The sequence below is a fragment of the Perognathus longimembris genome, chromosome 17, assembly GCF_023159225.1.
Source record: "Perognathus longimembris pacificus isolate PPM17 chromosome 17, ASM2315922v1, whole genome shotgun sequence".
NCBI lineage: Eukaryota > Metazoa > Chordata > Mammalia > Rodentia > Heteromyidae > Perognathus > Perognathus longimembris.
In genome coordinates, this window is record NC_063177.1 from 38,504,123 (window position 1) to 38,519,102 (window position 14,980).

General features: G+C 41.1%; 1 protein-coding gene across 1 annotated transcript; it reads left to right on the forward strand.

Annotated features, from left to right (window-relative positions):
* Positions 1–4,132: 4,132 nt before the first annotated feature.
* Positions 4,133–4,660, forward strand: LOC125365335 (keratin-associated protein 9-8-like). The gene has a single exon (XM_048365341.1). The coding sequence runs from the start codon at positions 4,133–4,135 to the stop codon at positions 4,658–4,660; it is 528 nt and encodes a 175-aa protein (XP_048221298.1).
* Positions 4,661–14,980: the final 10,320 nt, after the last annotated feature.

Below are 14,980 nucleotides of genomic sequence, written 5' to 3' on the forward strand. Positions count from 1 at the left end.
GCCAATGGGGGATAAATATACGCAGTGATTGTAAGCTGAGGGCCAGGGATAATAGGCAAAGAAAATGAGAAAGGCAAACACAATGGCAGCACAGATGGTTATCAAGGGCTGGTGGTGAGTAAAGACGTTCAACAAGAGACTCCATGGAAGGGTAGGTGCTAGCATTTGGCCTGGTACCAGCTGGGCTGGCAGCAACAGGAAGCGGAAGCAGATCTACTCCTAGCAGAGGCTTTCGTCACAGCTCTGGTCAGAGTAGGATCGTGGGTTACACTTTAGATGGGTCTCGGGCTGGGGATATGGCCTAGTGGCAAGAGTGGCAAGAGTGCCTCATATACATGAGGCCCTGGGTTCGATTCCCCAGCACCACACATACAGAAAATGGCCAAGAAGTGGCGCTGTGGCTCAAGTGGCAGAGTGCTAGCCTTGAGCAAAAAGAAGCCAGGGACAGTGCTCAGGCCCTGAGTCCAAGCCCCAGGACTGGCAAAAAAAAACAAAAACAAAAAACATTCTAGATGGGTCTCCAATCGCAGGAGGCTCGGTGTTAGGCAGCTTTATCATTGCTGTTTACTGAATCCCTGACGGAAACACTGAGTGAACAGGGAAGATTGAGGTGGACTGGTGTTGGGGATTCACGCTGCCCTTCCCCCAGCCCTGGGGCAGTGTGGGAGGGAGCCCCTCCCACCTTCCCGGCCTCAACCAGAAGAGAAGCGAGCGGTCCCGCCTCTCGGCTTGGCCACGTGTCTAATGGCGGAGGCCTGGCCCTTGGATTGTGATCCCCGCCCATAGAGGAAGTTCGTGACATCACCGTGATGGACACGGTCTTTAGCCTATGACTGACCCTTTGGCCAGTCCCCCCCCTCCTTTCCCGCCATTACCGTTATATAACCCCCCCCCAATTAAATCTTGTCAGACGTATGGACCATTGGGTTGTCTCCCCTATGCCTCTCTCTCTGCCGCTGTTTCTGACACTTGAGGGGAATAAAAGCCCAGTGTTCTTTCATAGTTTGGGATCAGGCATTCCCCCGGGAGATAGGGGGAAAGGGGGTCCAGAGCCCCCCAACAGACTCGTACTCTCCGCCATGTCAGCCATGTAGGATCAGTTCACGTGGGGGCAGCCAGGAAGCAGAGAAGAGCCATAACGGGAAGGGGCCAGGGCAAGATGTAGCCCCTCCCCAAGAACATACCTCTAATGTCCTTCCTCCAACCAAGATCTCTTTGCACATGACTGTTACACATCCTACCTCTACTCAGGTTTTGGATCCAGAAATGGATTAGACAATTCATTAGTTCATAGCCCTTCTCTTCTAGTCATCTCTAGGAATGCCCTCACAGACACTTGGAGGTGGGCATTACTCAGCTCCCAGGTGTCTGTCAATCTGACCAAGTTGCCTATCAAGATTGACATCGCCAGACACTGGTGGCTCACACCTGTAATCCTAGCTACTCAGGAGGCTGCGATCTGAGGATCTCTGTACAAAGCCAGCCCAGGCAGAAAAGTCCTGTGCGACTCTTATCTCCAATTAACCACTCCAAAACCCGAAGTGGAGCTGTGGCTCAAAGTGGTAGAGAGCTAGCCTTCAGCAAAATAGCTCAGGGGACAGCACCCAGGCTCTGAGTTCAAGCCCCACAATCTCGAAAAAAAAATATTGACCTTCACAGTTCTTGAGTACAAATGTCATTTTCTACTCAAGTCTCCTTCTATACCGTGCGGAGAAGCCTACATTCAGGGTATTTTTCTCTTACTATTGCTTATATTATTGAAAGAGAAACTTACCAGATTTTCTGAGCTTTTTTCAAAACCTCTATGAATTCTTAGATCATTTTCATTTAATCAGCTCTTTATCCCTAAAAGTAAACAAAGCCTTATAAATCTTTTCGCCATCCCCTCCACTTCCTCCTATACTCTTGGATGTGCCATGAATACTTTGGGCACAGGATGAGTCATTCTTTTTGCCATCCAACCATTTAACTTATGTTCCCAGATGACATAGAAGACGATTAAAAACAGATGCAAGTTAACATACAAGAAGTTAGGCCTTAGGGCATTGTTCCAAAAAAGCTGGTAATAAAATCAGCAAAGCATACTTATAAAGTATAACAAAAATAAGAAATGTGACTGGGTTTAAGGTACCTGAGTTCAACTTTTGTCTCTATGTGTCAGTACTAAGGCTGGAGCTCAGAGCTTGAACATTGCTCCCTAGCTTTTTCATTCAAGGCTAGCAATCTGCTACTCCAGCCATAGCTCTACCTTTTTGGCTTTTTGGTGGATAGTTAGAGATAAGAGTCTTGTGGATTTTCCTGCCCAGGCTGGCTTCAAATTTGCAATCCTCAGACCTTTCTCTTGTGTTGAGGTGAAGTCTCACGGGCTTTTCTGCTCAGGCTGGGCACAGAAACATGATCCTCCCAATCTCAGCTTCACTGGTATTTTGGGATGACAAGCACACACCATTGTGTCCAGCTATGGGTTGAGAGAGGTCTCTTAAAACTTTCCTGCCTGCAATTTGTCACAGCGAGAATCTGGAACCAACCCAGATGCCCCTCTGTAGACGAATGGATCAGGAAAATGTGGTACATATACACAATGGAATTTTATGCCTCTATCAGAAAGAATGACATTGCCCCATTTGTAAGGAAATGGAAGGACTTGGAAAAAATTATACTAAGTGAAGTGAGCCAGACCCAAAGAAACATGGACTCTATGGTCTCCCTTATTGGGAATAATTAGCACAGGTTTAGGCAAGTCACAGCAGAGGATCACAAGAGCCCAATAGCTATACCCTTATGATCACATAAGATGATGCTAAGTGAAATGAACTCCATTTTATGAAAATGATTGTTATATCAGAGTTGTAACTACTTTCAACATCCCATGTGTATCTGTAGTTTCTACTATTGATGATGTTCGTGTATCACCTTCTTGTGATTGTATCTACACTATCTCTGTAATCTTATCTGAGTGTATGGGAAACAGTGTGTACTGGTATTAGAATTAGGAAATTCAAAGGGAATACGAAAATTGAGAGACAAAGGGTAAAATACGAGAAAAAAACAACAAAAGCAATACTTGCAAAACTGTTTGGTGTAAGTGAACTGAACACCTCAGGGGGGAAAGGGGAAGGAGGAAGGGGGTATGAGGGACAAAGTAACAAACAGTACAAGAAATGTATCCAATGCCTAACGTATGAAACTGTAACCTCTCTGTACATCAGTTTTATAATAAAAACTTAAAAAAATAAATAAAATAAAGTGGAAAGGAAAAAAAAAACAAAACAACTTTCCTGCCTGGGCTGATCTCAAACCACAATCGCATCCTCCCAAGTAGCTAGGAATTCAGGGATGAGCCACACAGTTCCAGGATAAAAATCACATTATCCTGCATCCTACAATTTTTTTTTTATTACTTGTTGGTTTATTTTATTGTTGGTATATCTAAGCCTTACTCTTGAGCTGAATCTTCTATATAGTCTCTCATTTTCATCTCAGAATGCCTTTGCCCAAAGGAAAGACTGCCTTTCACTTTTAGAGAAAAGAAAAGTGATTTTAAATGACAGAGAAGGTCTAATTCTCAGGTCTCTTGTCTCCTGTAGAAATTATCCTCCCTGCTTACAGCAGGAAGATAAATCTTACTCCAGGCTTCTATAGTACAAGTGACATTCAGAGCGTCACTTAATCTGAGTTTAATTCAGCATCATGACTCATGATACTTCCCAAACTAAGTAGCACCCAGGAAAACTAGATGAGACTAAGAGTAATTCTGACCTATCAACAATCTAATCTGGACCTGGTAGATGATCAAACACTATACCTGTCTTCAAAGACAGGGATTATCATTTCACTGACACAGAGAATGATGACTGATTTCTCATTGCCGGAAAAGAGTTTGGGCTGGTTAATTGCCAATTAGGAAAGCAAACAAGTAAACCACTCAAAGGAAATGGACAGCACCTAGGAACTACTTCCTCCTTAAGGAGGAAGTGGATTAAGGAAATGAGCACAAACAACAACAAACATAAGTTATGCTCATTGGTCTAAACTTTGGAGCACCAACTATAAAAGGTGCAAGAGACCAAGAAACAACAGATTTCAGGGAAATTCACCTGTGAACAGAAGCCCCTCCCCCACACCTGCCACCATGACCAACTGCTGCTCCCCTTGCTGCCAGCCCACCTGCTGCAGGACCACCTGCTGCAGGACCACCTGCTGGAGACCCACCTGTGTGACCAGCTGCTGCCAGCCCTGCTGCCAGCCCAGCTGCGGCGGCTCCAGCTGCTGCCAGCCTTGCTGCCAAACCACCTGCTGCACAACCCGCTTCAGACCCACCTGTGTGAGCAGCTGCTGCAGCACACCCTGCTGCCAGCCCTGCTGCTGCGTGTCCAGCTGCTGCCAGCCCTGCTGCCAGCCCCGCTGCTGTGAGTCCAGCTGCTGCCAGCCCTGCTGCCAGTCCAGCTGCTGCCAGCCCTGCTGCCAGCCCCGCTGCTGTGAGTCCAGCTGCTGCCAGCCCTGCTGCCAGTCCAGCTGCTGCCAGCCCAGCTGCTGCCAGCCAGTTTGCTCTGGACCTGTGTACTGTACAAGAACCTGCTACTACCCTACATGCGTCCGTGTGCCTGGTTGTCTGTCCCAGGGCTGTGGATCCAGTTGCTGCCAGCCCTGTAGCTGCTGATCACCTCACTACAGACCCAATCAATACCTGCCTAGAATAACCTTCCATTCAGACCTGACAAAAACCATGCCAGCCTCCCCATATTTTCTCTGTTAATCATACCCTCACGCATCAAGCTGCCAATCTTCCTGAAAACGGGTGGGTGTGTGTGTGTGTGTGTGTGTGTGTGTGTGTGTGTGTGTGTGTGTGTGCGCTCAGCAAGATGACCTTTGTTTAGCTTGCTACTTGGTAATACCATCTCTTCTCAACCTGGATTCATGGTTTATACCTTGAAAAACTGACTTCTGTCTCTTTAAGTTAAGATTAATTTTTTTAAAAGACAGTAAGCACTCATGACTTCCTTAGGTCTTTGCAATGCCTAAAAGTTGTCATTTTATCTCAACACAAATTTTGTGACTCCTCTTCTGACTTTCCCTAAGGCCTTTGTATCTTCTTTCTAACCAAAAAGGCCATTGCCCCTTGGTTTCCCAATAAAATTTATACCGCATTCCCTCTCATATTATGTTTTGCTTTATTTCTATGATTCCATTGCATGAGATCTCATCTAAATCACATGAGAACCCAACTTGAGGAGAAATAGGACAAGTTAAATGAAGGACAGCATGCCATGAAGCTAAAGATGGTCAGAATCAGGTCGAGGGCCTAGGCATAAGGATTCAAGTTCTGATGTTCAGGATCAGTTTAGCGTAAGTGGAAATCATAGTGGTGGCAAAATGTACATCCAGGTTGCTCTCTCACCATGGTGTCAGCAATTCCTTACATTTTCAGATCACTTCCAATTAAGAAGATGGAATGATTTCCTGTTGCTGTTTTTTTAATAAATTATATTTAGAGGCTTACACAATCAAGAAGTGTCCCAGATGAGGAAAAAAAGACCAGCAGACCATTTAAAAAAAAACAACATACAAAAAAAGGAGCTCTGAATGAAAGAAAATGCAAAACTAGGTACTAGGTAAAGTCAGCTCTTGGTACCACTTTTTTTGCAATGGGTTTAGTTGACATAGGAAACACAGGTACAAAAGACAGCCACTTACATGAGATCATTTGACTAGACAACAAAATGGACACAGCAGATTAAGTTGAGGAAAGGCTGATTTTTCAGCAATGGTGCCAGGACAATTGAGTCTCCACCTGAGAGAAGAGAAACTTAACTCCTACCTAGCATCAGCTGCAAACCAACTTCAGGGATACTGTACACATAAAGGCAATAATAAGTTTCTGAATGGAAAAAAATGGTTACAGCTTTGATTTTTTTCACTTATTAAAAGTAGTGAATCATCTTGAAAGGAGCACTGTCAAATATTAAAAAATAAAGATTCTCATGTTTGGGGGTAAAAAGTCAGTAGTAAAGCAATAGTATTTCTAGGATTTAACATAGGATAATATCGTAGGATATTAACATAGGATAATATATTGTTTTAAACCATAACCAATTCATTATACAAAAAACAAATCAGGATTTGAAAGCTATGTAAAAGATTTCTTAGCCCTATATAATATTAAAATTAGAAGGGAGACACCCTCAGTATAGCAAAGTGCACTATCAAGTATAAAATCAAAACAGGCTAGACTAGAGTATATAAAGAACCTCCAAGAAAAAAACTAAGAAAAAAAGACCTACAATGCAGCAGGAAAAAAAATTAAGGCATGGTCAGAACTTCATAAAAGAAAATTCTAAGGATCCTATGACCACAAGAAATTAAAGCTAAAATGAGATCATACAAAGTAGATGTTTTTAAAAAATGACTAAAACTCCATTGTGAACATAAGTGATTTACTAGATATAAAGTAATGCCTATAATAACTTATACATGTTATTGTAACTTTTTAAAAATATATGGAACAATCTAGTAATGTAAACCATACTCACAATTTTGTAAATCAGAAATTTTACTCCAAGAATGCATTGCACAGGGAGGCATTATTTGTAGAGCAGGATGTGGACAAAAAATATATTCATGAGTAGGATTCATAGAAGCCTTAATGGTGGAAAATGCCCATCAAGAATAGATAGACACGGGGCTGGGGATATAGCCTAGTGGCAAGAGTGCCTGCCTCGGATACACGAGGCCCTAGGTTCGATTCCCCAGCACCACATATACAGAAAACGGCCAGAAGCGGCGCTGTGGCTCAAGTGGCAGAGTGCTAGCCTTGAGCGGGAAGAAGCCAGGGACAGTGCTCAGGCCCTGAGTCCAAGGCCCAGGACTGGCCAAAAAAAAAAAAAAAAAAAAAAAAAAGAATAGATAGACACATTATTAAACTATGTTCTCATCATCTAAAGGCAAGAAAATATCTTTTTAAAAAACAAAAAAAAAGAGAAAATGTCAATGGCAATAGACAGAAAAGAATCCTATCAACAATAACTTCAGTAAAATTCCCAAACATAGTTTTGACCTAAGGAGATCTAAAAATATATGCTATATCATTTCATTTTGTATGTGCTTGAAACTCTGCAAAACTGCAATATAACACATCACTATAATAGTTGCTTTGGGGAAGAGGAGAAAGAGTCATAAGGGAAAACAAGAAAATTACTAGAAGCTGGGCTCTGGTGACTTACACCTGTAATCTTAGCTACTCAGAAGGCTGAGATCTGAGGATCGCGATTTGAAGCCAGCCCAAGCAGAAAGGTCTGTGAAACTATTATCTCCAATAAACTCCTCAGAAAAAGCCAGAAGTGGAGCTGTGGTTCAAGTGGTAGAGTGCTAGCCTTGAGCAAAAGAAGCTTATGGACAGCACCCTGAGTTCAAGCTCCAGGTCCAGCAAAAGAAAGAGAGAAAGAAAAAGAAAAGAAAAGAGAAAGAAAGTTACTAGAGTATAGGGATACTACTTCTTTTTTTTTCAAATTTCTATTATCAAACTGGTGTACAGAGAGGTTACAGTTTCATATGTTAGGCATTGGACACATTTCTTGCACTATTTGTTACCTTGTCCCTCATACCCCCCTCCCTCCTCCCACTTTCCCTTCCCCCCCCACCCCGAGGTGTTCAGTTCACTTACACCAAACAGTTGTTTTTTTTTAAACATTTTATTTGTATTTAAAATGACAATCATATCAAGGGCTTAGAAAGACTGTGCAGTGTGTAAAACTTGTTAAAACTCTTCTTCTTTTTTTTTTTTGAGCCAACAAAAATGGCTATTGGAAATAAAAAAAAATGTATGTTAAAGTATTAGGGATAAACACTCCCATACAAGGAATTAATTTACTTACCAGCAGAAATTTAAACCTTATTCAAACTTAGAGAGTAAGAAAATAGGAAAAACAACAACCAAAGGTAAAGAATGATAATCAGGAAACTGATGTAAGATGAAAAATAATCACTTGAGCCAAGGATATACAGTCCCAGCACTTGGGGACCTGAGGTAGGAGGAGCAAGAGTTTCACACTAGGTAGGATTACATATTGAGACTGACTCAAACAAGAAAAAAAAAAAAGCTGGGGGTTAGTGGCTCACATGTGTAATTCTAGCTATTAAGGAGACTGAGATCTGAGAATTGCGCTTCAAAGCCAGCCTGGGCAGGAATATCCAACCTGCCAAAAAAGCTGGAAGTAGAGCTATGGTTCAGATGGTAGAGCACTAGCCTTGAGCACAAAAGCTCATTGCCCAAGCCCTGAGTTCAAGCCCCAGGATTGTCACAAAAAAGAAAAGAAAGCTTTATTTCACTAATCATAATTCATAGTAAATTTAAATTAAATGAACTGTCAGATTGGATAAAAATAAAAATATTATTTAAAACAAATACCTGCCTTACATAGACACAGCACTTGATAATCATACCAAAGATAACTAAAAATATATAGGTTTCTTTTGGGGATATTTCAAAATTAGTTTCCCTCCTTCCTTCCTTCCCTCCCTCCCTCTTTCTCTATTTCCCTCTTAGTCTCATTATTTATCATCTTGCAGATCCATTCATAGTTAGGATATTGATTAGTGAGGAAGTCCAGATCTCTTGATTCAAATTCATTGTGATTTTTACAGGCCCAAATGTTGCAGCCTTGATGATTGAGATGCAGTTTCCTTTTAAAACAAGAATTTGAAGATGTTGCCCCCTAACTTCTTAGAGGCGCTCTCTGTGTGTGTGTGTGTGTGTGTGTGTGTGTGTGTGTGTGTGTGTGTGTGTGTGTGTTGGTACTAGGGCTTACCTGAATGGTCATGGGCTCTGTTCCTAAGCTTTTGGGCTCAAGCCCAGCACTGTACCACTTGAGCCACAGCTTTACTTCTAGCTTTTTGGTGTTTCATTGGAGATAAGAGTGTCAGGGACTTTTCCTGCCTGGGCTGGCTTTGAACCATGGTCCCCAGATCTCAGCCTCCTAAATAGCTAGGAGTACATGTGTGAGCCAAAGGCAAATTGTGTGTGTCCTGAGCTTCTTTTGCTCAAGGCTAGCGTTCTACCACTTGAGCCACAGTACCACTTCTGGCTCTTTCTGTTTATGTGTTACTGAGGAATTGAACCCAGGGCTTCATGCATGCTAGGCAAGCACTCTACCACTAAGCTACATTCCCAGCTCCTCCAATTTTTTTTTTTGGGGGGGGGCCAGTCCTGGGGCTTGAACTCAGGGCCTGAGCACTGTCCCTGGCTTCTTTTTGCTCAAGGCTAGCACTCTGCCAACTTGAGTCACAGAGCTGCTTCTGGCCTTTTCCATATATGTATGTGGTGCTGAGGAATCGAACCTAGGACTTTCATGTATACAAGGCAAGCACTCTTGCCACTAGACCATATTCCCAGCCCCTCCTCCAATTTTTTTTTTATTAATTGGACATAAATTTTTTTACAAGGTGTTGTGCAAAGAGGGTGCAGTTACATAGTAGGGCAGTGTGTACATTTCTTATGATATCTTACGACCTGTTTTTCTATCCCGTGTCTAGGTCAGGTTGACATATATGCAATATACAATGTATCAAGAACATATACAGTATTCACAGACTTGGTCTCTACTGTCTCTCCATCTCCCTTTGTTAACAGTCATATATCAGGGAGATCATGCCCCTTTGTTTTCTGTGTTCTAGGCTTGTCTCACTCAACATTATTCGAGTTCTGACCATTTCCCTGCGAATAACAGTATTTCACCATTCCTAATCGCTGTGTAGTATTCCATTGTGTATAAGTACCATATTTTTTGGATCCATTCGTCTGTGGAGGGGCATCTGGGTTGTTTCCATATTTTGGCTATTGTGAATTGTGCCGCGATAAACATGGAAGTACAAATGCCTTTTTGATATCTTGGATTTTGCTGTTTAGGATAGATGCCTAGGAGTGGTATGGCTGGGTCATAGGGTAGGTCTATATTGAGCTTTTTGAGAAACCTCCATACTGTTCTCCAAAGTGGTTGTACTAATTTGCACTCCCACCAACAATGGAGAAGGGTTCCTCTTTCCCCACAGCCCCTCCAGCATTTGTTGTTTCCTGAGTTCAGAGTATAGGCCATTCTAACTGGGGTGAGGTGGTATCTCAGGGTTGTTTTTATTTGCATTTCCTTTACTAGCAGGGATGTTGAGCATTTCCTCATATGTTTCTTTGCCATTTTTATATCTTCTCTTGTGAAGTCTCTCTTTAGCTCTTTTGCCCATTTCCTAATGGGTTTATTGGGCTTGGAGGGGCTTAGTTTTTTGAGTTCTCTGTAGATGACCGATATCAGGGGCATCTGGGTTGGTTCCAGATTCTAGCTATGACAAATTGTGCTGCGATGAACATTGTTGTGCTGGTGGCATTACTGTGGTTTTGTTTGTGGTCTTTTGGATAGATACCCAAAAGTGGGGATGCTGGGTCATAGGGGAGTTCTATATTTAGCCTTCTGAGGAATCTCCATACTGCTTGCCAGAGTGGCTGAACCAGTTTACATTCCCACCAACAATGAAGTAGGGTTCCCTTTTGGCCACATCCCCTCCAACAATTGTTATTGTTAGTTTTCTTGATATAGGACATTCTTACTGGGGTGAGATGGAATCTCAATGTTGATTTGATTTCCATTTCTTTTATGGCCAGTGATGTAGAGCACTTTTTCATATGTCTTTTGGCCATTCTCATTTCCTCATCAGAGAAGTCTCTTTGTAAGTCTTTAGCCCACTTGATGAGGGGGCTATTGGTTCTTTGCGGTTTTGTTTTGGAAGAAGGTAATTTTTTTTAGTTCTGCATATATTTTAGAGATGAGGCCTTTGTCTGTTGAATGGCCGGTAAAGATCTTCTCCCAGTCTGTGGGCTTTCTGTTTATCTTGCAAGCTATGTCCTTTGCGTGCAGAAGCTCTACAGTTTGATGCAGTCCCATTTGTCCAACCTTTCTTTGATTTGTAGCCTTTCTGGGTCATTGTTAAGGAAGTTCCGTCCTGCGCCAAGGAGCCCGAGTGTTTCTCCTACTCCTTCCTTTAGTGTTTTCAGGGTGTCTGTTTTGATTTCAAGGTCTTTAATCCATTTGGAATTGATTTTGGTGCAGGGTGATATATAAGGATCTAGTTTTAGTTTGTTGCATGTGTTGAGCCAGTTTTGCCAGCACCATTTGTTAAAGAGGCTATCTTTCTTCCAAACTATTGTTTTAGCTCCTTTATCAAAGATTAAGTAGGCGTAGTTCTGTGGGTTCATTTCTGGGTCTTCAATTCTGTTCCATTGGTCTTCAGGCCTGTTCCGGTGCCAATACCAAGCTGCTTTTATTACTATAGCTTTATAATACAGCTTGATGTTGGGAATTGTAATTCCTCCAGCACTGTTCTTTCTGCTTAGGATTGTTTTTGCTATTCTAGGTCTTTTATTGTTCCATATGAATTTCTGGATTGCTTCCTCTATTTCATTAAAAAATGGTGTTGGGATATTAATGGGTATTGCATTGAATTTGTAGATAGCCTTTGGCAATATTGCCATTTTGATTATATTAATCCTCCCAATCCAGGAGCATGGGAGGTTTTTCCATTTCCTTAGTTCTGACATACTTTCATTTTTCAAGCTTTTAAAGTTCTCCTCAAAGAGGTCTTTCACTTCTTTAGTTAAGGTTATTCCTAGGTATTTTATGTTTTGGGGGGCTATTGCAAAAGGAGTTGCTTTCCTTATTTCCGCCTCGGTCTTCGGGTCATTAGCATAGAGAAAGGACGTTGATTTCTGAGGGTTTATTTTATATCCTGCCACTTTTCCAAAGTTTTGGATCAGCTCTAGTATCTTGGGGGTAGAGTCAATGGGATTCTTTAGGTATAGGATCAAGTCATCTGCGAAGAGAAAGTTAAACTTCATCTTTTCCTATTTGGATCTCCTTTATATTTTCTTCTTGACTGATTGCTCTGGCTAGGAATTCTAGTACTATGTTGAAGAGAAGGGGAGAGAGTGGACATCCCTGCCTTGTTCCTGATTTTAAAGGGAATGGCTTTAGTTTTTCACCATTTAGAGTTATGCTTGCTGTTGGTTTGTCATAAACTACCTTGATTATATTCAGGAATGTTCCCTGGAATCCCAGTTTTTCCAGGGCTTTTAGCATAAATGAGTGCTGGATTTTATCGAACTCTTTTTCCGCATCCAGAGATAAAACCATATAGTTCTTTACCTTGCTCCGGTTGATGTGGTGGACTACATTAATTGACTTTATATTAAACCAACTTTGCATCCCTGGGATGAATACAGTTTGATCGTGGTGTATGATTTTTTTGATGACTTGTTGAAGTCGATTGGCCAGAATTTTGTTGAGAATTTTTGCGTCTATGTTCATCAGGGAAATCGGTCTATAGTCCTCTTTCCATGATGAGTCCCTGCCTGGTTTTGGGATGAGGGTTATACTGGCTTCATAGAATGAGTCTGGTAGTGAACGTTCTCTTTCAATTTCATTGAAGAGTTTGAGAAATATTGGTGTGAGTTCTGTTTTTTTTTGAAGGCCTTGTAGAATTCTGCAGTGAATCCGTCTGGACCTGGGCTTTTCTTGGATGGGAGATCATTTATTGCCGTGTCTATTTCAATACTGGATATGGGTCTGTTTAGAAGGTTTAAATCTTCATGGTTGAGTTAGGGGGATATGAATTTTTTCTGGGAAATCATCCATTTCTTCCAAGTTCTCGAATTTGTTGGCATAAAGGTTTGCAAAATAGTCCCCTATTCTTTTCTGAATTTGGATTATTTCTGTGGTGATGTTACCTGTTTCATCTCTTATCTTGTTTATTTGAGTGTGCTGCCTTTGTTTTTTAGTCATGTTTGCCAGGGGTCTGTCTATCTTGTTGATTTTTTCAAAGAACCAACTCTTCGTTTTGTTGATTCTTTCAATGGTTTTTTTCGTCTCTAATTGATTTAATTCTGATTTGATTTTAATTATTTGCTTCTGTCTATTGACTTGGGGTTTGGCTTGTTGTTCTCTCTCAAGGAAATTAAGGTGCTTCCTTAAGTTATTGAGTTGCTGTTTCTCCAGTTTGTTGATGTATGCACTCAGAGATATAAATTTTCCTCTGAGTACTGCCTTTGCTGTGTCCCAAAGGAGCTGGTACTTTGTGTCCTCAACTTGGTTGAATTCCATAAACATTTGAATTTCCGTTTTAATTTCTTCAATGACCCACTGACGGTTCAGCAGTGTGTTGTTTAGTCTCCATGAATTGTAGGATTTTCTGTGGTGGCTGTTTGAGTTGAGCTCTAATTTTATTCCATTGTGGTCTGAGAGAATGCAGGGAATGGTTTTGATACTTCTGAATTTGTACAGATTTTCTTTGTGCCCTGAGATGTGATCTATTTTGGAGAATGTTCCATGTGCTGCAGAGAAGAATGTGTATTCTGTTGTTCCTGGGTGGAATATTCTGTAGATGTTGGTTAAGTCTAGTTGGTCTATGCAATTATTTAGTTCTGTGGTTTCTTTGTTCAGTTTTTGGCGTGTTGATCTGTCCAGAGGTGATTGTGGAGTGTTAAAGTCCCCAACTATCAATGTGTTTGGGTCTATGAGTGATTTTAGAGTCAGTAGTGTTTGTTTGATGAAGTTGGGTGCTCCTGCATTTGGTGTGTAGATATTTAGAATGGTTATATCTTCCTGTAGGAGAGATCCCTTTACTAATATGTAGTAACCTTCTTTGTCTCTTCTTACCTTTTTTTATTTGAAGTCAATTTTGTCTGATACTAGGATTGCAACTCCAGCCTGCTTATGGGGGCCATTTGCTTGATAGATTTGATTCCAGCCTTTCACTTTTAGAAGATGTTTACTTTTGCTGGATAGATGTGTCTCTTGGAGGCAGCAGAAAGATGGATCTTGATTTTTGATCCAACTTATGAGCCTACATCATTTGATTGGAGAATTAAGTCCATTAGTGTTGAGAGTTAGGATTGAGAGATGATCGTTTGTTGCTTTCATTATCACTATCTTGTTTAAAGCTGTGTCTTCCCATTTCTTGATCTGATGCTTACTATTTAGGGTTCATTTCTCTGTCTGTATTGGGATCTTGATTATTTTCCCTGTATAGTACATCTTTGAAGATTTTCTGTAAAGCTGGTTTGGTGGAGATATATTGTTTCAGTTTTTCCTTACTGTGGAAGACTTTTATTTGACCTTCTGCTATGAATGAGAGTTTGGCTGGGTATAGAATTCTTGGTTGGTAGTTATTTTTATTTAGTGTTTGGTATACTTCATTCCAGGATCTCCTTGCTTTCATGGTCTCTGCTGAGAAGTCTGGGGTAATTCTGATTACTTTTCCTTTATATGTGATTGTTTTCTTCTCCCTAACAGCTTTAAGGATTCTTTCCTTGTACTCTACTGATCCTGTTTTGATCACAATGTGTCGGTGGGATGTCGTATTCTGGTCTGGTTGGTTTGGGGTTCTAAATGCCTCTTGTATCTCTATAGGCCTTTCCTTCTGGATATTTGGGAAGTTCTCAGCTAATATTTTGTTAAATAGGTTGCCTATCCCATTAACCTCTTTCTCCAAGTTTTCCTCAATACCTATTATCCTTAAATTGGGTTTCCTGACCGTGTCTTGAATCTCCTGTAGCGATCTGTTTTGTTGATTAGACTGGATTTGTATTGATTTTTTATCTTTCTCCATAGAATCTAAGGAATCTTCAGCTCCTGAATAGGGATACTATTTCTTGACATGAATGAGAAACTTTGCTCATAGTTGATTAAGATACAGATAGATGGATGGATAGATAGGAATGTCACTCCCTCAGTATATATTATACCCAATTTCTTTGAAAGCAAAGTAACCTAAGGAATTGTCCCATGGTGTATAATTTCAGGAAAACTGTGCATAGGTTGAGAGTGCTCCTTCTGAGGTTACCTATTTTGCTGGTGAACAGATTTAGGACCTAAAATGATGGATACTTTCTTAACTACTGTGTCTTACTTCTGCCTGAATCCCCAAGCTTTGAGGCTAACTTGTA